At 39.6% G+C, this 22,690-nt stretch overlaps 1 protein-coding gene across 1 annotated transcript in view; it reads left to right on the top strand.

Moving 5' to 3' along the window:
* Positions 1-22,690, top strand: part of CDKAL1 (CDKAL1 threonylcarbamoyladenosine tRNA methylthiotransferase) — a 309,422-nt gene that overhangs the window by 181,764 nt on the left and 104,968 nt on the right. Inside the window, exons 10-11 of the mRNA XM_070942475.1 lie at positions 13,313-13,479; positions 19,389-19,534. Of these exons, the coding sequence (XP_070798576.1) occupies positions 13,313-13,479; positions 19,389-19,534 (313 nt within the window). The remainder of the gene's footprint in view (positions 1-13,312; positions 13,480-19,388; positions 19,535-22,690) is intronic.

Here is a 22,690-nt window from a genome sequence, read left to right as displayed (position 1 = left end):
TGCACAGAGCCAAAGGCTTTTGGGGAGATGAGATAGAGTTGTTTGGCCAAGGCAGCCCAGGTGACTTCTATGCCTAAGGGAGTACTAGACCCTGGTTCCTCCACTCTTAGTCCAGCACTATAACCAGTACACCACACTGTCTCTCCATCAACTACTGAGCTGTGGTGGTGCAGTTGTTAGAATGCAGTACTGAAAGCTACTTCTGCTGAATCGAACTGCCAGAAGTTTGGCAGTTCGATTCTCACCGGCTCAAGGTTGACTCAGCCTTCCATCCTTCCAAGGTGGGTAAAATGAGGACCCAGATTGGTTGGGGGCAAGTGGCTGACTTAAACGGCTTAGAGAGGGCTATAAAATAATGCGAAGTGGTATATAAGTCTAAGTGGTATTGCTATTGCTGTATCCTTCTGTCCCATATTTGTAAGTGAGGATTTATATTCTGCCGACTCATGGGCTAGGCATATTCTTCTACCAGTTTGGAAGACATATGGATGGATGTATATACAGTATATGTAGAGAGAAAGGAAGCCAGTTTGATGTAGTGGTAAGGCATCAGACTAGAAACTGGAAGGCTGTGAATTTTAATTCTGCCTTAAGTACACAGCTGTCAGGGTGACCTTGGGCCAGTCGCCTCCTTTCAGCCCTAGGAAGGAGGCAATGGCGAATCACTTCCACAAAACCTTACCAAGAAAACTGCAAATATTTGTCCAGGCAGGATCCTTCAAGAACTGAACATGCTTAAACAGAGGAAACACACACATATACAGAGAGAGAGGGAGAGAGGGAGGGAGAGAGAGAGAGAGAGAGAGGGAGGGAGGGAGGGAGGGAGAGAGAGAGAGAGAGAGAGGGAGAGAGAATGGATGTGTGTGTATATCAGGGGTGGTTTCACTTACCTTTGCTACCGGTTTGCGCACGCGCCACATCTGCGCATGCGCAGGCCTCCCACCACCGCTGCTACCAGTTCGCCCAAACCGGGACGAACCGGTAGCAACCCACCTCTGGTGTATATGTATGTGCTTGTATCTATATGTACAAACACACATACTTACACACATGTAATAATGCCCCTCATAAACAGGACACTAATGGGAAATGCTTAATTTTTGGCTCATTGGAAAGGCTGCATTTTCTCATCTGCCTTTCAATCTTCCCTATAGCTTTAGAGTGGCCAACTAATCCAAACTAAGATCATGACAAATGATATTACCAAATCCTCCCCTCCCCCTACTATATGCATAATAATCTAGAAATACTGGTTAAAATAACAGTAGAGACTTTTCTGTCTGTCTTGTTTCCTTTAAAGTCTGTTTTTGTTAATAGAGCGTAGCTATTGTACTGTTTGCACTGATCAAGTGAGCCATTATAGTTTTTTTTTCTTCCCTTGCTACCTACTGTGAGAAAGGGCTCTTAGTTCAGACTCTGCCAGGCCACAAAAGCAAAAACTCCCTATAGGGGTAGAATGACCTCTTTTATAAGCAAATACAATGCTTTGCATTCGAATAGGAAAAATAGTTATGCTCCATTTAGCATTTAATGATTGTACAGACCTATTTACTGCTGAAGTGAAAAATGTATAGCACACCTCTTTTAAGGGAGAATCTGTCTTTAAAACCTCCTTTCCTTTACAGGTAGCCTCTTAATTCAGAAAACTATTTTTTTTTACCTTAAGTGCTTTTTAAAAATCAAACAAGCTAAGATGAAATGGAATTAGTTTGATTTTTCTGTCAAATATTTGTGTGGGGGTTTGTGACATGGCAACAATTGTTACAGAGGAATTCACGCTTGCAATGAAATCAGTTCACCTGATTTTTTTCCCATTGATTATAGCAAGATCCGGGTTCAATGACTTATTTATTTTATTATCTATTTATCAACTATTAATTAATTATTAATCAATGGATTATAGTAGAACTAGTCAATTCTCATGTTCCATTAATTAAATATCAAGATGATAACTAATTAGTTTGTTTCCCATGCATACAGTCCCCTCACTTCTTCCTTCATAAAACAATCATAGCAAGAAGACTCTAAAATATTTCCTGTTTGCTCACACTGTGATTCCAGAACAAACCAGGTTGTAGATTTGAACCCCAAATTTCTGTTGCTTAACTTGTTAAGTGGGTTTTGGCTTATTTTACAACTTTTCTTGCCACAATTGATAAGTGAATCATTGCAGGTGTTAAATTAGTAACGGTTGTTAAGTGAATCTGGCTTCCCCATTGACTGTGCTTGTCAGAAGGTCTCAAATGTTGAACACATGACTCCAGGACACTGCAACGGTCATAAATATGAGTCAGATGCCAAACATCTGAATTTTGATCACGTTACCACGGGGATGTTGCAATTGTCGTAAGCATGAAACATAAGTCTCATTTTTCAGTGCTGTTGCATCTTTGAATGGTCACTAAATGAACTGTTGTAATTCAAGGACTACCTGTAAATAGAATCTTTATTAGAAAAGTTCTTTTAGTTGAGGTTTTTATATAAAACAAGAATTTCATTTCTAATTTCCTATTCTTAGAAAAACAGAAAAAAATCTTTTTCACTATTTCCTAAGTTATCAAATACTTACGGTGTTTTTCGGAGTATAAGACGCACCGGAGTATGAGACGCAGCTTAGTTTTGGGGGAGGAAAATAGAGGGGGGGGATTCTGCCTACCAGGTATTCATCTGGCTAGTGTCCTTAGTCTGGTCAGCTTCAGCACATTAGTTTGCTGGGTTTTTATCCCCTGCTTGGGGATAAAAAACAGCTTCTAAGGCACAGCTGAAAGGAAGCAGCAATGAGAAAAGCAGGCAAAGCAGGGGTGAGGGGGAGACTCGGCTAGCACCTAGTTAGGGCTGAAAAAAAGCTTCTAAAGAACAGCTGAGAGTCGGAGCAAAGCATGGAGATCGCTTCACTTGCTAGTGCCTCATTAACGCACAGCGGAGAGTCGAGGGAGCAGGCAAAGATGGGAAGATCGCTTTACTCGCTAGCACCTTGTTAGTGCCTCGTTAGGGCTGAAAAATGCTTCAAAAAAGCTACATTTGGAGTATAAGACACACCCAAATTTTCAGGGGGGAAAAGGTGCGTCTTATATTCCGAAAAATACGGTATTTTACATTGCTTATCTACAATTCTGTTCTATATTTTTAGATTTCTATATCTTTTTGTTTTCTGTCCTCTTTTTTCTTCCTTCTAAAATCAAGGTAGGTTAGACTTTGCTTCACTTTTTCCTAAATTGCCCTTGGAACTTCAAGCGAGTCCTTAGGCTTCCCATCTGCCCAAGCCCTACAGTCATTCACATACCAAATTGAAGATAGCTAGATTTGGTCCTGCTTCTCTAGACCTGGTGTACCTTCTGAAGACTACAGGTAGTCCTCAAATTACAACCATTCATTTAGTGACCGTTCGAAGTTACAAAGGCACTAAATAGAGTGACCTATGACTATTTTTCACATATAATGACCATTGCAGCATCCTCAGGGTCACGTGATTAAAATTCAGATACTTTGCAACTAGCATGTATTTATGACAGTTGCAGTGTGATGGTATCACATTTTGCGACCTTCTGACAAGCTAAGTAAATGGGGAAGCCAGATTCACCTAACAAACGTGTTACTAACTTAACAACTGCAGTCACTCACTGAACAACTGTGGCAAGAAAGGTCGTAAAATGGGGGCAAGACTCACATAACTCTTGTTTAGCAACAGAACATTTGGTTGTAAATTGAGGACTACCTGTAGTGTTTCACCTTAAGTAATAATTAATGACTTAAACCAGGGGTCCCCAACCCCCGGGCCGCAACCCAGTACTGGGCCGTGAGCTATTCAGAACCAGGCCGCAGAAGTGGTAGGCAAGCACATGTGTACTCATCCCCATTTGTGCAAGCAGCAGGTGAGCATGTGTACACGTGCTCCATTTGCACAAGTGGTGGGTGCATATGCCGGCCATTCATGCAAATGGAGCTGTGCGCACTTGCTGGCTGCTCATATGAAATCATCCCCTCCGAGCTGGTTTGCAAAGGCAGAAAGGTTAGAGAACTCTGCCTTAGGCCTTTCTTTGGTAGTATATGAGCTTTTACTTCTTAGGGGGATCCAGGCCACATCAAGGTGGTAGCATCTGGGCCTCTCACAGTTGCTTGGCTAACATCCCTCTTAGTGTTTCCTTGCAACCAGCGTTCCTTGGTGTTAACTTTGGCCCACTTCAGACATTGCCAAAGCTCAGTGGCTGCAGTGCCTCAGAAAGAAAGTCTACTCAGAGAGTGGTAAGGACAGCCGAGAAGATTATAGGAAGCTCACTTCCTGTCATTCAGGATACTGCTTATAAGCGCTATGTGCTTAGAGCTCAGAGCATTGTTAGAGACCCCACTTCACGGTCTGTTTCTGTTGCTCCCCTCTGGAAGGAGATTTTGAAGTATTTCGAGCAGGACTTCCAGATTCTGTTACAGCTTTGTTCCCTATGCCATCTGTCTGGTAAACTCACAAGATTTGTTTCTCTCGCCATGTACGTGTATACAGCCGAACTAGACTGTGTTGTTTTCTGTGTCATATAATATATGCGGGTATTTATTTATTTATTTATTTATTTATTTTATTTTATTTTATTTTATTTTATTTTATTTTATTTTATTTTATTTTATTTTATTTTATTTTATTTTATTTTATTTTATTTTATTTTATTTTATTTAGTTAGTTATGTTTATGTAGTGTATATTAGAGGTGGAGACCCTTTGAGAGCTGTACGCAATGAAATTTCATTTTAATGTATGCCAATTAGTGTACATTCAAAGAGACAATAAAGTTATTCCAAGTCTAAGTCATCTGTTGGCCTTCCTCTGCCTTCTCAGATCTTGGCCTTCTCCTTCTCGAAGTCACCATGTTTTCTATGTATCCCAGCCTGATCAATTTTAAAGAATCTAGTACTTTAAAGAGAAAAGAGGATGTGGGGCATTTTAGTTGCTCCTTGTCTTTGTTTCCACAACTACAGAGAGATGTATTACTTTTTTGATCCCTTGTATCTTGAGATTTTGGCGCTATTTTTCAAAAAGTGGCCTTGGAAATCATGATAATCATTGTAAAAAGAAGCAGAAGACACTAACAGATGAAAGTATCCCCCCTTTTCTTTCTTTCCATGAGAGATTTCTCTCTCTCTCTCTCTCTCTCTCTCTCTCTCTCTCTCTCTCTCTCTCTCTCTCTCTCTCTCTCTCTCATTATCAGTTGGTTCTTTATAGCAGATTTTTGCTTTTTGGAAAGTACAAGTTTCAAATGCCGTTTCTGAAGTTGTCACACTAGTTTACTTAATCCATAAATAGGATTTATCTCTAATTATTATGTTTTAGCTTAAGGATATGCAGCTAATCGAAACCCACAAAATTTAGCCAGAGCAAGATTAACCTTAACAATGAGCTTCAATAAGTTGGCTTTTTAAGCTTGCTACCTATATCTGAGTCAGTTTTTTGAAGGCTAATGTTATGTCACTAATGAATTCTGAAGGCATGAGCAGAAATGGCAATTTCAGATTAATTATTCTTGAGACTGCGGGCAATTTTTGACAAATGCTTTAAAAATCAGACTTATCCTTGGCAGATGGTCTTTTTAAAAGGTACATGGGAGAGAGGCTTCTCTTTTCTAGAGAATATGGCAAACTGCCAGAAGAATTCTCTGCTGAAAAAGGAATAGCAAAATGGTCAGGCAATTATTGATAAGAATGGGGTGGGGGTAATAGTATTGAAGGTCACAGCTAGGTTTTTTTCCAATATGGTTTCCCTACAGAGAATCTTATTCATTGCAATAGAAGACATCCTGTTCCCATTTCAATTTTTTCCCTATTTTTTATTTCCAAAGTTAAAATACAAAATAAAGAGAAAAAAGGGAAAAACAAATTAACAACTATCCAACACTAATAGTAAAAATTAAAAAAACATGTGTACAAAATCAGGGGGAAAAAACAAATACGAATATGCCATTCACTCTAACACAGAGGTGTCAAACTCATGTCATCACAGTGGTGTCATGTGACGTATCATGACTTTTTCCCCCTTCGCTAAAACAGGCATGGGCGTGGCCAGTGCGTGACACATCTGGCCCACGGGCCGCGAGTTTGATAGCCCTGCTCTACCATAAAACATAAAAAGTCAACCCTGACTGAATGCTGACAAATATACTAAAAATTATCTGATGTGGTCTCTTCTCCTTATATATCAGGTCTACAAGTAGTTATAAATTTTCCCATCTATATTTGATTAAAAAAAAATACTATATTACATAAATATACGTCCCTGGTGTGGAAATTTGTTTATCTAGCAATCCAAATGACCCAGCCTCTGTTTTTATACATACACATATACACACACAATCAACAGGCAATGCTTCAGTAAAACTTGTAAGAAAAAAGCCATAGAGAGAAAATGTATGTAAGTGAGGGAAGAAATTTGTAATCTTTTATCCACCCCAGTTGCTGTTTTACAGATCGTCTTGGGCTCTCTCTACTAAGAGAATTTCGTTTACTTTTTCAGATTTAAGTAGGAATGTAACTGTTTGAAAGGCATGGAATAAAAATCTTCTTGAAGACAACCACCTTTTTTTTACAAAGTGCAGAAGTTGGAAAGAGGGTCTTTCAACACAGGACCATTCTGTTCTTAAATTGGGATGCTGTACAAGCTAAGGAAAAAAATGTATTCTCTGTATTATAACCATGTAATCTATGCAGTGTTAAAAGTCTCTCTCTCTCTCTCTCTCTCTCTCTCTCTCTCTCTCTCTCTCTCTCTCTCTCTCTCTCTCTCTCCCTCCCTCCCTCCCTCCCTCCCTCCCTCCCTCCCTCCCTCTCTTCCCCCTCGATAGATAGATAGATAGATAGATAGATAGATAGATAGATAGATAGATAGATAGATATAGTAATACTATACTTTCCTCTTAACTGGAGAAATTCCACTATATTTCTGATCTTGAGCAGAATAGATGGAGAGATGACTGGAGAGATGACTGGATAAAGATCTGAGAGACTGACTCTAAGCCTTCAATTTTTTGAAATATCAGAATTGCACAATTCAGATGATTCAAGCTGCTTGCATAAAATATCCAAAAAGGATATGTTGCAGAGGCATATTTTGCCAAATTCATTCATAAAGCAATGCAATTAAGTTGTTTTTTTTTAAAAAAATTAAATGACTTTACACTAAAAAAAACTTTGAGAAATACTAGGAACAGATTCTGAAGAGTTGGATTGCCAAATGTTTGATGCTAAACTTTGGAGGAAAAAAGGGATCTTGTCTTCAATTCCGTTGGATCTATTCACACCTGTGGAAATACGGATAATTTAATATTTAATATACAGTAGCTACCAGATAAGGGAAGCAAAAAGGTGTTTTTAAAACAGTCTTATATAGATGGATAGGTCAATAGAATATATACTATCTCAAATATTATGATCATTTATAAATATGTCTACTAAATTTTTGAATTCTGTCTCTGTATATAAGTCACCCCTGCTCCCTTCCAGCACCAATACCAGACTTGTGTGTTCACTGGACATTGGTGGATTCCAAGGGCAGGGTTGGTGCATTTTTGCCTTTGCACCATTTTTTCTTTTTCTTTTGGCAGGGAAGGGGCAACACTGAGATTGAGCATCTGTTTTTGGCAGTGCCTACTCATTTCACCTATCAAGCCATTCCTTAGCTTACACTACAGCTTACACTATTTTGGGGAAAGAAAAAATGGTGAACATTAAAAAGCAGGGAAAGCAGAGAGTACAGTTCATGGAAGACCGAATCGGCACCTGAAGAGGGAAGGGAGGGAGCTTCAGGAGAGCAGGAAGATTCTGCAAATCCTGCATGGAAATTCCTTGGAAAGTGTTTAACAATGATCCGGACTCCGGTCCAGACTGAACTTTTTCTCTTGCTACTGCTACCTCCCTATTCTCTTCCAATGAGTGCTTGGTTTCAAAACTGTTTGTTGTTGTGTCCAAAGCATACAGCTCCAACATCCATTAAATAAAATTATTATTATTATTATTATTATTATTATTATTATTATTATTATTATTATTATTATTATTATTAATCTGTAAGTCCACACAGGTTGGCATGCATTTGGGAATGATGCAGTGGTGAAATCCAAATTTTTTTACTTCTGTGTTCTGTGAGCATGGCTTGATGGGCGTGGCTTGGTGGGCATGGCAGGGGAAGGATATTGCAAAATCTCCATTCCCTCCCCACTCCTGGGGGAAGGATATTGCAAAATCTCCATTCGCACCCCACTCTGGGGCCAGCCAGAGGTGGTATTTGCTGGTTCTCTGAACTACTCAAAATTTCCTCTACTGGTTCTCCGAACTGCTCAAAATTGCCGCTACCAGTTCGCCAGAACCTGTCAGAACCTGCTGGATAACACCCCTGGATTGATGCACTATATGGGACTCTTGCTAGACTTTCAGTTTCTGTTGGAGGAATAGGTGACAGCTGTGGCCAAGAAGGCCATTGCACAGGTGCAGTTTACACACCAGTTACATCTATTCCTGTATTGAGAGACCCTCCTTGCTCTCATTCATGCTTTGGTTGCCTCATGGGCGGACTACTCCAATGTGCTTTACCTGGAATTGCCCTTGAAGACTGCTTAGAAGCTATATCTGATCCAGAATGCTGCTGCACAAGAGTGATGGACAGGTCTTGCTCTACCCATATAATATACCTGCTGTCTTGAGCTACACTGATTATAGGTTAGTTTCTGAATGCAGTTCAGTGCTAAACGTTACCTATGAAGTACTACATTTGAAGCACTACCTATCTCCTGGAGCAGGCATCCTCAAACTACGGCCCGTGGGATGGATCTGGCCCGCCAAAGCCATTAATTTGGCCTGCATAGATCACAGGGCTGCCCCGCCCACATTGCCACACCCACCCCGGCCCCCACCCTTCAGCCAAGTGCAGGACTTATGTTTGCGAGGGCCGGCAGAGTGCTTCAGTGGGCTGGCAGAGTGCTTCTAGAGGGTGGGGGAGGCCAAAAAAGGGGCAGGCGGAGGCTCCATAAAGCATCAATGCATCCTTTGGCCATCAGAGTGCTTCTGGAGGGGCGGTGGAGGCCAAAAATGGGCCGCACATTTTGCCAGCCAAGGAAAGAACTCAAAGATCTGCCAGGGACTTCAGCCCGCCGTCGCTCCATTGGGGGGGAAAAACCGAAGGGTCCCAATGGGAGAGGCTGTGCCTGCTGCGTAATTACACCACACAATTATTTTTTATTTATTTATTAGATTTTTATACCGCCCCCTCTCCCGAAGGACTCGGGGCGGTGAACAGCCAAAGTTAAAAACATACAATATAAACAATTAAAATACGTTTAAAACAGAATTAAATCTAAAATGGCTCCCCAATTTAAAATGCCTTACCCATACCCCTATAAAAAGACGAATTTAAAATTTAAAAATTTAAAATTTCCACATTTAAAAAGGGGGAAGATTTAGGCCAGGCCAGCTTGATAAAATAGAAAAGTCTTAAGCGTGCGGCGGAAGGTGCGCAGATCCGGGATCCTACGTATCTCCGGGGGGAGCTCGTTCCAAATCGTAGGTGCCCCCACAGAGAAGGCTCTCCCCCTAGGGGCCGACAGCCGACATTGTTTGGCCGACGGCACCCGGAGGAGCCCCTCTCTATGGGAGCGTACTGGCCACAATGCTTTGTGGAGGCAGCTTTGCTCCCAAGGAAAGCCCGCTGGAATGGCAGCAGCAGCACACATGACTGGAAGAGGAAGAGAGGCCAGGTGAGACCCAGACGCTTTCCAGCTCCCACATCCCAGAAGCATCAACCTCGCACTCTCCCCTCTTTGCTAGCAGCTGCCCTGTTTTTCACACGAGATCGCCCAGGAGTGAGGAGGGTGAGGGCCTGTCTTCCTCTTGCAGCCACATGTGCTGCTGCTGCCATTCCAGAGGGCTGCCTCTAGAGTGAGGGAGAATAAAGAGGCCAGCTGGCAGGCCAAAGATTCATTTGCTTGCTTTGTTCTTTCATCTCCCCTCTTGCAATGAGGAAGGGAGACGCATCCTAAATTCCGCAGGGTTTGCTGCACAAGGGGCCTAGCAGGGAGATGCATTCCCGCCAGCAAGATGATCTTGCTGGCATGGGGGATTCTGGAGACTTGGCTGGGGGGAGGGGGAAGGGAAGGACTGGGAAATGCGCCTATTGTGTGGGTTGCTTTGTGGTCTGTTGGCATCGTTTTGTGTGGTTGGCTGTGCAAAAGGCTGGGGCCATTGCTTGCGCGCATGTGGTGTTTGTGTATCCGGGGCGAGGGCCGTTGTGACTGGATGGTTGCTATCCCGGGGTTTTTTTTTGCTCTGGAGCCCAATCCAACAGGTATGGATGTGATTTATGCAGCAGCAGCAAAGGGCAGGCCGTTGTGTGGGCGGCCGGATGCATTTTGCATGCAGGCTGATTCCGAAGCACGCTCCCTTATAGGACTGATTGTAGCAAACTTGTTTGCTTGCTTGCATATATGTACGTGTGTATGTGCTTTCTCTTTTAAGAGGTGCTAGCTTTGGGATTTACAGGATTGCGGGTAGATCTGCTCCCTGCCACCTCCTCCTCCTCTCCTTTGGGATAGTGCTGTGGTGGGGCACTGTGTGCTCTCAGGCCTTCCGCCCATGTCTGCTTCTGTTAGGCAAAAAGAAAGTCTTTTCCCATGCTCTCCTGGGGCCCTGGTCTTGGCGCTGATTCAAGCGCATCCTCCGTGGACCGCTAAGAGCCCAAGGGGTGTTGGCGTCAAGGCAGCCCATTTCTCCTGCTGCTTTGAGCTCGGAGCTGTAAACCACATCCATTCCTAGCTGCAGTGTACTTGTGAGCACCCTTGGCCGGGACAGGTGGGGAGAAAGGTGAGGGGGCAGCACGGTCGAGAGGGCAGGAGCCAGGCGTGGGCAGGCAAATTAGAGGATGCTGGCAGATTGCTGGCTTGCTCACTCAGCTGTTTGCCGCCCGGAACATGCAGGCACCTAACAAAACCTGGGTCATGGCCGCTGCTGCCGCCTCCTGCCTGTGCACATGGAGGAGGCCAAGCAGCAGCGTGGAGAGCACGGACCTCCTGATCCGCAGGAAGCGGCTGCCAGTGATGCCCTCATGCGAAGATGTTGCGAGCAAGGAGACTGTGTATTTCATTTAAAAGTAAATGTGTTACTTTTGGGGACACTGCAGGAGTGCCCCGCCTCCCTGCTGGCCAGCTAGTCTTCAGCATACAGCTCGGGCGGGAGGCTCCACCCACTGACCCTGATGTCATCAAAATGCTTCTGCGCATGCACAGAAGAGCACGTGTGGCCCCATTGCGAACCAGTAGTAAAGGTAAATAGAACCTACCCCTGGAATATGTATGTAATAAGGATATTCTGTAACTTCTGATATTGCATTTGTATGTAAAGTAGAGATTCTGTTTAATATCCTGGTGTCAGAGCAGTAAGGACAGTTATTCCTGTTGTTGTTAATTTACTGTTACAGCTGCTTCCTTGTTATGCAATTTAATTTTCAACCCACCAGGGGGCTAATGATCCTCACCTATGTAGATTTCGAACAAGGCTGTTATTTTCCATGTCAATATTGTTTGTATTCCTATTCTGGGTGATTCTTTTTTACACTAATTTGGCATTCGCAAGGCAGCATACCATAACTCTCTTCATAGGTCAAAATGAGGAATGATTTGTTGGAAAAATTATAAATCTGAACCTTTCATTTGAAGCGCTCGGTGTTTCCATGAATATTTCTAACGGGAAACAGTGGATAATGTCTACTTGCACAATTTCCTAAATATTTTTGTATCCTGTTTTTTTAAAACTGTTCTGCTATCCTGTATAATGTATCTGGCAATATTATTGATTCAGATGGAGATAAGCACATTGTTTTCATCATGGCCAGATTCAAATGATCTTCTCTGGAGTTATAAAGCCAGGAACAATAGGCTTCTAACGAAGTTCTGCTTCATGTTTCAGCAGATTATTTCTGCTTTGCTTTGAACCATAATTTGCTGCTACGTCGATTGTCAGCTTGTTTAGTGTTGGTCAAATATTTAGAATGACTAGGCAGAGATTTCATTCCACTCAGATGCAATCCAGGAATGAATAATAAAATGATGATAATTCTTCAGAGACCATACAGTTCAGTCCCTGACATTTCCACGTATTCTTTCCAGTGCTGTTGGTTGGAAAAGAAGGGAATAAATCTCTCCCATCTTCCCCGTGGCTGCCATTCACACAGAAGGCTGTTATTTCATCTTTCCTTCATCTTCTCCAAAATAAACATGGCCTACAGTTCCTCCTAATGCAGGATTTCCAGAACTCATTCCAATATATCAGTACCCTCCCTAAAATGTCTGAACACAGGTCTCTTGTACAGTATAATAAAATAGAATTAGATCCCCCTATCATTTTCAAATTGAAAATTCTTAATATTGATTTTTATGTATAGAGTCACAATTAAAAAAAGCTTGGAAGTGAAATATTAGGCACTTCAAGGTTGAAGTCTAGTCTGGTTTTGGTGGGAAGGATTTAACTGGATGTTTCTTTTTTCTGTTTTTTATTTGCCTCGTTTTTATAACATTGCATTCGGAGGCAGCAGACAGAAATGACAAAATGTCTCAAAGTGATAACTTATTGGAAGAAATGTTTATTACCTTGCATGTACAAGAATTTTATTCATTTTATGGTGCAGCCGAAATATTTGAACTTCTTGCAGCTTCATTGAAAATATAAGTGTCCGTTGCTTGAAAGGAAAAAAAAAACTTTTCTCGAAATGACTCTGTCTGTAGGTGACATTGAATGTCTTTGTAATTAACAAATTTTAATGGCCTTGTAAATATTATATAAAGGTTCCGTGTTGTAACTGTAAATGATAATTGGATTAGTCAGCAAGTGGCTTGTTTTATCTCCAAGCACTTGGGACTTTTATAGGCTGTAACTAAACTATTAGTCAGCTCACTTTTAGCAGTTTGATCAGTGCAAAATACTACATGCTTAAGCAGTACTGCTCAAAATGCTTAATAAGCCAGCAACTCTCCGAGAATGGGAAAGAAGCTCTCTACTCATGTTTAAGTTGCATTAGTAAGGCGTCTCACATTAGTCACTGGCTGTGAATGTTAATCACTTTCAAGCAATAATTCACAGCGTTGTTGTAGTACTGTGGTGCTCATAAAATGAACTCAGTAACCCACCACTACCCAGGGAATATGTCTCTTTCATTGCAATTGAATACCCAGCCTGGCTGCATAATAGTTAGGATTATGAAATAGTGCATTTTTAAAAAGGGTGAGCAGCTGGATAATAAAATAACAAGCTCCAAAGCAGGTTTGTTAATTATCTCTCTGTCTGTCTCTTGTTGACAGAAGGAGTATGTGAGATATGGCTGACCAGCGAAGATACCGGGGCTTATGGCAGAGACATTGGCACAGACCTCCCGACTCTCTTGTGGAAGCTAGTGGAAGTGATCCCTGAGGGAGCAATGCTAAGGCTCGGCATGACAAACCCTCCGTATATTTTAGAGCATCTGGAGGTACGTTCACAAGCAAAGCCATTGCAGTGACTAACCAGCTTCCTTTGACATCATGCAGGGACTGACAGCTTGCAGCTTGTGAGCTTCTCTTTTGCAACTGCATTCATAACATGAAAATGCCAGGTAAGATGGGATCAAAAACTGCATAAGCAATGGGCAAGTTCATGAAGAAACGAAACCCAAAATGTTCAATGAGGCCCATTCTGGATGGAGCAATTCTTAAACAAATTGTCAAGGAATATATCAAAAGTGTAGGCCACAGGGGAAATAAATAATGCACATTTTCTCATCCTCCCCTGAGCTGATGCCCTGGAGATGCGTGTTTGGATTACAAAACGCTGTAAGTACCATTCAGCAAAGCTGAAGGCAGAAGATACTGCAAATTGTAGCCCATATAATACCACGCTGAAGGAAAGGCTGCTATTTAACACTTTCTTTTCCTCTTGTACCTACAAGATTGTGTAATATTCTGTTAAACTCCCGACCCGTGGGCCAGATGTGTCATGTTCTGGCCATGCCTATGCCTGGTTTAAGCGAAGGGGAAGAAAGTCCCGAAATGTTACATGGTGACAACGTGAGTTTGACACCCCTGTTCTAGAAGCTTCTCCAACTGAACTGTTGGCACTTCTGAAATTCAGTACCCAATACCTATATTATTTTTAGATGAAACATCACAGGTTAATAGGTAATATAACATACTTCAGAAGATTTTGCATAGTTTATTTATGCTGTTTTGAACTTCTTTGAGTACATTTTACCACAAGATGCATACCAGAATTAGTTAGCGGGGATTATTTAAATCTGTCAGCTATCAGACAATAGCAGCAGAAATACTGATTTTTTTTTGTTCTTGACTTTTTCTTTAGCATTTTTTTTACATGCAGAATGGCTTTATTTGCATATTTATAAATATACATAGTATATTTATATGCTGCATAAAGACCAACCAAAAGGAAAGGAGGAAACATCACATGTCAGTTCAATTTTTAAGTAATGCAAACTTTCCAAAGGGGAGTTATACATAATATACAGTCTGCAGTCAGTAACCTGCTTCCTTGCCTTATTTATCTTGAGCTTGGCAGCGCATTTCAGAAGATTGGCTGTAAAGATGGCTGTTCTGGTCTTTGGTCTGCTGTTTCTCACAGAACTACCTTAAACCTCACTTCAGTAATAAGTTCACTTTTAACATTAAATATAGTATTAACGTTATATATAAATGCATGTTAATGGTGTGGTTTCATTACTCCAAGGATATGCAGTCTGCAACTTCTAGGATACACCTCTCCCTAAACCAGGGGTGTCAATGACGGCCCACGGGCCAGATGCGTCACATGCAGACCATGTCCACCTCAGCTCCACGAAGGGAAAAACATGTCATGTGATGGCAACGTGACGCCACAAGTTTGACACCCATGTCTTAAATCTTTCTTTCTACAATTCTTAGAAGCCTCTGATAGGCTTGTTTCTTTAAAAGTAATTCCCCTTTAAAAAGAACAGAGGAAAAATCAAAATCCCAGCCTACCCCTTTTGTAAAAGCCTGCCACCTACAGCTCTGATGGAGCAAAACATAGCACCCCTCTGCCATAAATAGTTGCTCGTTGGCAATTACAGAGTAGGAGTTTGTGCAGCAGGAAGTGTCAGCTCTACCAGGTAAATCAGGCCAAAAACAGGATTAGATGAACTTTATTGTAAGGCTACATGAACAAAATCTTGCAAGGTGCAAACTTTCTGCCATCACTTTTAACTGCTTGATTCATTGGGGCAGGTCCTTCCTAAATGTCATCGTTTGACTGTTAAGCCACTGGGAGCGCCTGTATTTCTTGGCTGATAGTTTCCTGGACAGCATCTCTTGCCATCTTTCCCCAAGGTCATTCACTCATTCCTTTACAGGAAGTCCCCCAAACACCTTTGCCTGCCAGATTTATGAATCTGTAAATACTTCAGAGCAATTCTGAAAATTCATCCATAATTATTCAATTATTATTTGCCTGTCACTTGGCCTGCATATTTTTTCTGTTCTCATCCAAAAGAAGAATGAAGAAGGACTGAATCCCATTCTTATTCAGTTTTACATCAGTGGCATTATATAGACCTCACCAAATGGGATTTCCGTCTCCTTGACTCTGGATCATAAAGCAATCTTGTTGTAGATATTAGTCCATTTCTGCATTAAAAGGGGCTCGACATTCTCACAATTTTGGTCGTCAGTTTTTTTTTTAAAGGACACTCATTGTTCGTTTGGAGAGAAAAACCAAGTGAGCCTCATTTTCCAAGATACAAATAGCTCTTTCTGAAAAGAATATTAACAGACACATCTGTTGGTGTGGCAATTATCTGAAAACAATACCTTCCAAAGAAAAACAGAGGTCAGATATTGCCTTAAGATACTCTTTGTTCAGTAAACTGGCTGAGGATATGCAACATATTAAGCCATAGAATATGGTCAGGCAAGCTTTTATATGTAACAGGAACCACCCTTCTTTAAAAAAAAAAACCCAATGGATCTCTAGATAGCACATAAGCAGAGCAATGATGCATCCAAAAAAAAATGTATTTGGCCTTCTAAACATATGCTTCAGATTTTACCAATATTCAATTAGCCCAGCAGATTGTCAAGTAGCTAGCAAATTCCTTAAGAATATAGATTGTTTTGTAGTCTAATACCTTACTAACAAAGGGAAAGCACATGGGGGCACTCATACATTACCTATTGGCCATTTTTGAAACTGAACATTCTTTCTCTGGATGGTGTAATAGCTGACAGACATATCTGGGGAAAACACACGGCTGCTTTAAAGAACTGGTGACAAGCTTTGCTCCATCTCAACTGTCTGATGACTGAAAATCTTTCAAAGGGGACCTAAGGGTAAAGGTAAAGCTGAGTACAGATTGGAGGAGTTTGTGGAAAGCTTAAATCTACAGTTCATGTATAATGCATCATTCCATTGTTTTATTTGTCTTTTCAGGATACTTTTAGCTTTATGAACTTAAAGGAGGGAAGGCTTCCTTAGCTTTTCTTTCATAACATCAGTAAGAGACCCTTGACATTTCAGAAGCAGGAGATGGATCCAGACCTTCTTGAAGCCTTCCTGTCATCCAGTCTTGTCAAAAATGCAAAAACTTTTTAGATTTTAATAAATCTAAGCCCTATTAAGCTTCAGTAAAAGGGCTTTCATTCATTTCTTTGTCATTTTTAAATATTGTAACTGCTTTGTTCTTTTCAAGGTCAGGACATAAGGACATTTACTTATCTACTAACAGGTGCTTGTTAAAGTATATGTGCTTGGAGAAGATACTTAACATTAAACCAAACCTTGGTTTTTTTAACATTTTGTTAAACGAAACAATATCTGGATTTGCATAACACATTTAGCCAAAAAAAAATTTTTTAAAAAAAAAATCCTACTCTGTTAATAAAATGTGTGAACCCAGCTTGTGGTGGAGAGCTAGTGGGGATGCTTCTCTAATAACCCAAAGGTTTTCTGGAATGTTTTAGGAATTCTGTACGTAATGCAACTTTTGATTTTGATCTTAAAGACGGCTAATTAAAAAAAATACAAGACTCTAATAATAGAGTTGCCTTGAAGCCATTGTGAATAATCAAAAGTGCATTTGCACAATAAACATTTTTAAAAGGCTTAATTAATCATCATCAATATCTTGAATGGTTGAAAAATGCTATTGGTATATTTGACTCTGCTGATTATATTGCTTTTCCTTCAGAAATAACTTGATTTCTATAATAGGCGGTTTCAGTTTTTTGTTGGTTTTTTTTTTTTTTGGCTATGTTTGCACCTTGTTTCTGAGTGTGGAGATGATATACAAAAGTCTGTATTTTAAAGAAGTTGTTCACACCTGCCAGTGCTTTTTTAAACGCTTAATTGCACATGATGAGATGCATAGGCCTCCATGTCACCTGTCAAGATGAGTCATGCTCAGTCTGCCATATGCCATCTGTGGGGTTTTTTTAAAAAAAAATCTTCCTTATTAATTCAGGTTATTCCAATGAAACTCTGACCATTGAGAGGAGTTTTGTATGCTGTGTATTTTTTTTTCCTTTGAAGAATGAGAAATGCCTTAGCTCTCCCTTTCTTTGATTCCTATCAGCTGAGCATTTGTGATCTGTAGCTTCATTTGAGCAGATAACTTTACAGATGGCTTCTCTAGACATGCCCTGACACAGAGCCTAAAAATGGATTGTAGAATAACAGCTAATTTCTTCTTTCTTATTCTTGGTTCTTACATAAAAACTCAATTATTTAGTAGTACAGTGGTAAAGTTGTTTGGACACTATGCATTCTCTGTAATGCCTTTTTTCATTTTCCATACCAGTTTTTAAATGCTTTGGTTCAGTTTACACAAAACTAATTTTAAAACTTTATAATACTTTATATTATAAGCCAGGGATGTCAAACTCATGGCGTCATGGCGTTGTCATGTGACTTATCAGGAGTTCTTTCCCCTTTGCTAAACCGGGCATGGGCGTGGCCAGCGCGTGACTCATCTGGCCGGCGGGTCAGGAGTTTGACAGCTCTGTTATAAGCCATAACAAGTTAGCATTTCACACTGTTCCAAAATATATTTACCTTAGGGCTAAATGTTATGTAGGAATCAGACCAGTATTTCAAAGATGCAGTTCCTCTCATTCTTTAGTTAAGAATAATTAAATAGATAAGTCAGTGATAAAAATTCCATTTCCTGATATTCATATTGTATCCATTCATTTTAGTAGACCTTCCATGCTGTTAATATAAGCCTATTCTTATAAAGTGAATTTGTGAGAACTTCCTACTCTTTTCCTTGGTTACAATGGGGAAGTGTTATTGTTGAATGGTTTATTATGGTTCAGAACCAGATTTGTATCATGAGAATTTTATTTGCAAATTTGAGTTTTTCATTTGTTCCTCTCCACGGAGCCATTGGCATCCTTTCATGAGTTGTTGGAAACTTCCACAACACTGTTCATGTCACATGGTGCAGCAATTAGCTGGAACTCCTGGCAATTTGGAAAGCACTCTAATATAAAAGATTTTCATTTACAAATTCCTGCTACAGTAAATAAGCAAACAAGGGCTTCATTTCTTTATGTTCTATGCATCCTACATTCCACATTTATGCTGGCAATCAATATGTACAGAAACTGAAGTTTCTGACTCAATGGGAGAGTTCTGTTTGGAGGTGGCTACTAAACAGACAGCAGACTCTTACTCCCCCATCCTCCAGTCTCTGCTCCATACTCACCCATCTATTTTTAACTAGTCATATTGACGTATTTTCTTTGTTCATTTTATTATTCTATTATTTTATTTTATTGTTCTATCATTTTACTTTGCATCAGATTATCAATCTTCTAATGAGCAAGGGGATACATTTTTACTGCAAATTAGACGACTGTGAGCATCTGGTGCCATCTTACTTGACTGTCTTACTCAAAAATGGGTACTCAAAGACAAAAGTGAATCAAAATACTATGAAGTCTGGAATAAATTTTATAATTGGTTAGATAAGAGGAAGAATGCCAAAACCAAGGGATAACGAATGTCTGGAAATGTATATATCAATGTATATTAATATATCAATGTATATTTAACTTGTGAATGTAATATTGGTTTATTAAATTCATGCATAGTTGGTTAGAAAGTAAAATACTGTATACTTGACATATAATGAAGTAGAAGATATGTAAATTTGTATATAGAGCAAGGAAAAGATTACTTATTAACTCGATTTTGACGTAAATGTTAGAAACCAGAGAGCAGTGTCCATTATTTTACTTTTAAAGCTAATAAAATAATAATAATTTTAAAAAATGTATACATCACATTTTTTTTAATGCTGGAGATGTGTAGAACTAACAGTGTATTTACTAGTATGTACAAATATTACTGATGTTATTTTCATGTCTCTAGGAAATGGCAAAAATTCTCAACCACCCAAGAGTCTATGCTTTTCTACATGTACCAGTTCAATCCGCTTCTGATAGTGTATTGATGGACATGAAGAGAGAATATTGTGTTGCTGATTTCAAATGTGTGGTGGATTTTCTTAAAACCAGGTAAGTCTAATATTTAAAAAGTTACAGTTACTTTGATGTGATATTCTGTTTCAAGTTGTTTATATTCTGGAATATATGATTTGATGTGGTTTTTTTCACTATATTGTTGAATGCAGGGTAATTGATACAGAATGCAAAACACAAAAAAGTGCTGCTCCAGTCATGCATTTGGATACTGTTATTGAAAGTATCTTTTTATTCCTAGTTTACAGATTGCAATATGTGGATTTTGTGTTAATCCTGGGAATTTTTATTAGCAAATTATGACAATCAATAACTATATTTCAAAATCTTTTTTCACAATAGTATATATTATTTTGTCACCATTTAAATGAACTTTGTAGTAAATTCCATTGGCAACATTCATGGAAAATTCCTTACGTAAGAAATACTAGCAGTAGGAAAATTTAGTTAGACTGTAATCAATGTGAGTATTAAGTATTCTGAATAGAATTTTTACTGAAAATAATACCATATGATTTTGTGAGGATTGTCTGACATATGATTATTTCCATTGCATATAAATACATGCAGGTATATGTAATTTATTTTACTAGTTGACGGTTAATGCCATGTTATCTACACAAGATCAGCTTTTGTGGTGACGCCCAAAAATTTACAGTAAATGGTTTGGAAATGTTGAAAGATTTATGAAATATAAAACTATCTATTGTTGCTGAATGTTTATTAGCTGTTTACTATCTCCAGAATCAAAGGCAACCTGTCCACATTTTAAGAGAGAGAAACAGTATTGTTTTTGTTGTCGGGTTTCTCAGTCCAGGATAGGGCATTGCATCACAGATCACTTGATATGTCGCTGCTTTGCTTGATTATCCAGCTTAACCTGAGGGAAGGCTTACAGATACAGTTCTGCACAGTTGGCTTTATCGTATATCAGAATTTAGCCATATGCAACTATTAATTGTCTCCTGTGCTGAAGACATATCATGGACTTTTAGCTATTCCAAGATATTTAAATTCAAGGCTTCTCCTCCCATCTTTCTGAATTAAGAGATACTTTGCACTTGGTGGCCTTGAAGTTGGATGGTTATGTTATACAAATCCAGTGGAAGAGAATATCTGTAGCTCAGGGTTGAACTAAGGAGTTCTTTCTTATTGCTTGCATGTGTTTCATTACCCAAATACATAAAATCAGTGTGAGTGTGGGGTTTACTATATATTGCGACTTTTTCCCTGTTTATAGTGTGAGTGTGGGATTTTCTATATATTGCAACTTTTTCTCTGTTTATAGTGTGAGTGTGGAGTTTACTATATATTGCAACTTTTACCCTGTTTATAGTGTGAGTGTCGGGTTTTCTATATATTGCGACTTTCCCTGAGAATTTTGCTTTGCCAAACCCGTATTTCTATTGAAAATCTAACAGAAAAAAAATTTCAATCTTTGCCATAATGTAAACTGAGATATATTAGTTGTACATTTAACATTGGTTTCTTGTTGGAATTATTGTACCAAGACTTTTTAACGTTATAATAAGCCTTGCTAAAGTGTACTCTAAAATTTATGTTATTAGTTCAGTTTTGACCTCCCAGCCACCTAGAAGAGCAATAGGCATGGTGAGACCATTTCAATTTACCTAAACTCTAGTAGTATGCCAGCAAGGTAGGGACAGAGAACTGGTATCATCTCATATTCTAGTGAAGCTAAAAGGCTCCTAGTGTGCCTGATCCATCCTCAGAAGGATGTTGCAGGAGGAAAATGGACCAGCTTGGGGCCCAAATTGAGACAACAGCCTCTTTGGATATGTTGGTCCGGGGAAGGAGCAACTTAATGTCAAGAAGAGAAGTCCATGAGGAGGACTTGGCTGGTGAGAGCATTAGAAGGAGAATTGTGTAGAGAATACAAGCAATGTCTTTGTCTAGTGCCAGCAAAGCAATACGGGAAGCGGAGGCTGCATTACGAGCACATTCATATTCCTGTTGCCTAGTCAACCCTTTCACAGGAGGAGATGCCGTCTTCTCTTGGCCAAGCTTGTTGAGGTTTGCTGAAAGATGTTACTGTCAGTTTCCCATCCTTGCCTGTCTTTCCTAAAATGGCCTTTTTTCTCACAGTCCGAATAATGGCTACAGAATGCACGGATTTCCTGAGTATAGTCTGGCTTGACTGTTTTGCTGTTTTCTGTCCTTCCAGTTAAGAAAGAATGGACAAGATGACCAAGGAATCGCTGGGGAGGCAGGGGACAGAGAGAGAAAGGTCCTGTAGAGCAAACTAGTAAATTTTGTGAGTAACTTGGATTGCTGCCAATATGCCAACAGGTCGCCTCTCTGAGCAGAGCGAGTATAACCATTTAAAACCACCTGCATTAGTGTAAATGCCTATCTCGGTGTCTTTTGAAGCATATATTGGTACATGGAGCTAAGTATTATCTAGAAATGTGTAAACATGAAAAAAGTTAATGAAAGAGAATGAGTAGCACACCAGTGTTTGTCTTATGCCTTTAAAAAAAAAAAGCTACAATGATTGAGAGAGAGAGAGAGACAATTTTTCATTGATGCAATAACTTAAAGATGCTAAATACTCTAGTTATTAATGTCTCAGTATCATTATTTTATATAGTTGAAAACTGCATATTCTAAATGTCATAACTTAAATGTTACAAACTGTTAAGGATATTCTTGGCTCATAACCGATTATTGATCAGAGTACCCTTTGAATATACACATGAAAAGCGACTGGGAGTGGTTGTGAACAATCACAGTTAACATACAAACACAATGAGTTGTGGTAGTCATTTTACTTTTAGAAAAAATTAAAGCAAAGTCCAAAAACAATCCAAGTCATACACAGATAAGGCGAGAGTTAAAAGATCAATCCAGGGATATTTCAAGTACAAAGTCTTCTTACCAGTTGTAGTCATACACAATAAAACAGTTCTTCTTGAGTTTCAAAACAGGAACAAGTTCAATATTAAAACATTCAATAAATACTAGAAAGCGACATGTAGCTATGATCAAACAGTGATCATGCAGAGAGATCAGGTAGAGAGTTACATCAAATAAGCTGGTAAAATGGTGTAGTATCCACACAAGCCATGATCCAGACTTCCCTTAAGTACATTGGCTACAGAGCTTAGCCAATCAGGATACAGGATGATGCAATACAGTCTTAAAGCATAATATAATACCTTTCTGACTGCA

The sequence above is a fragment of the Pituophis catenifer genome, unplaced genomic scaffold (assembly GCF_029215685.1).
Source record: "Pituophis catenifer annectens isolate HBS135680 unplaced genomic scaffold, rPitCat1.0.hap2 SCAF_3, whole genome shotgun sequence".
NCBI classification, from domain to species: Eukaryota; Metazoa; Chordata; class Lepidosauria; order Squamata; family Colubridae; genus Pituophis; species Pituophis catenifer.
The sequence above is the reverse complement of the archived record's forward strand: the minus strand, read 5'-3'. Positions and strand labels throughout refer to the sequence as shown.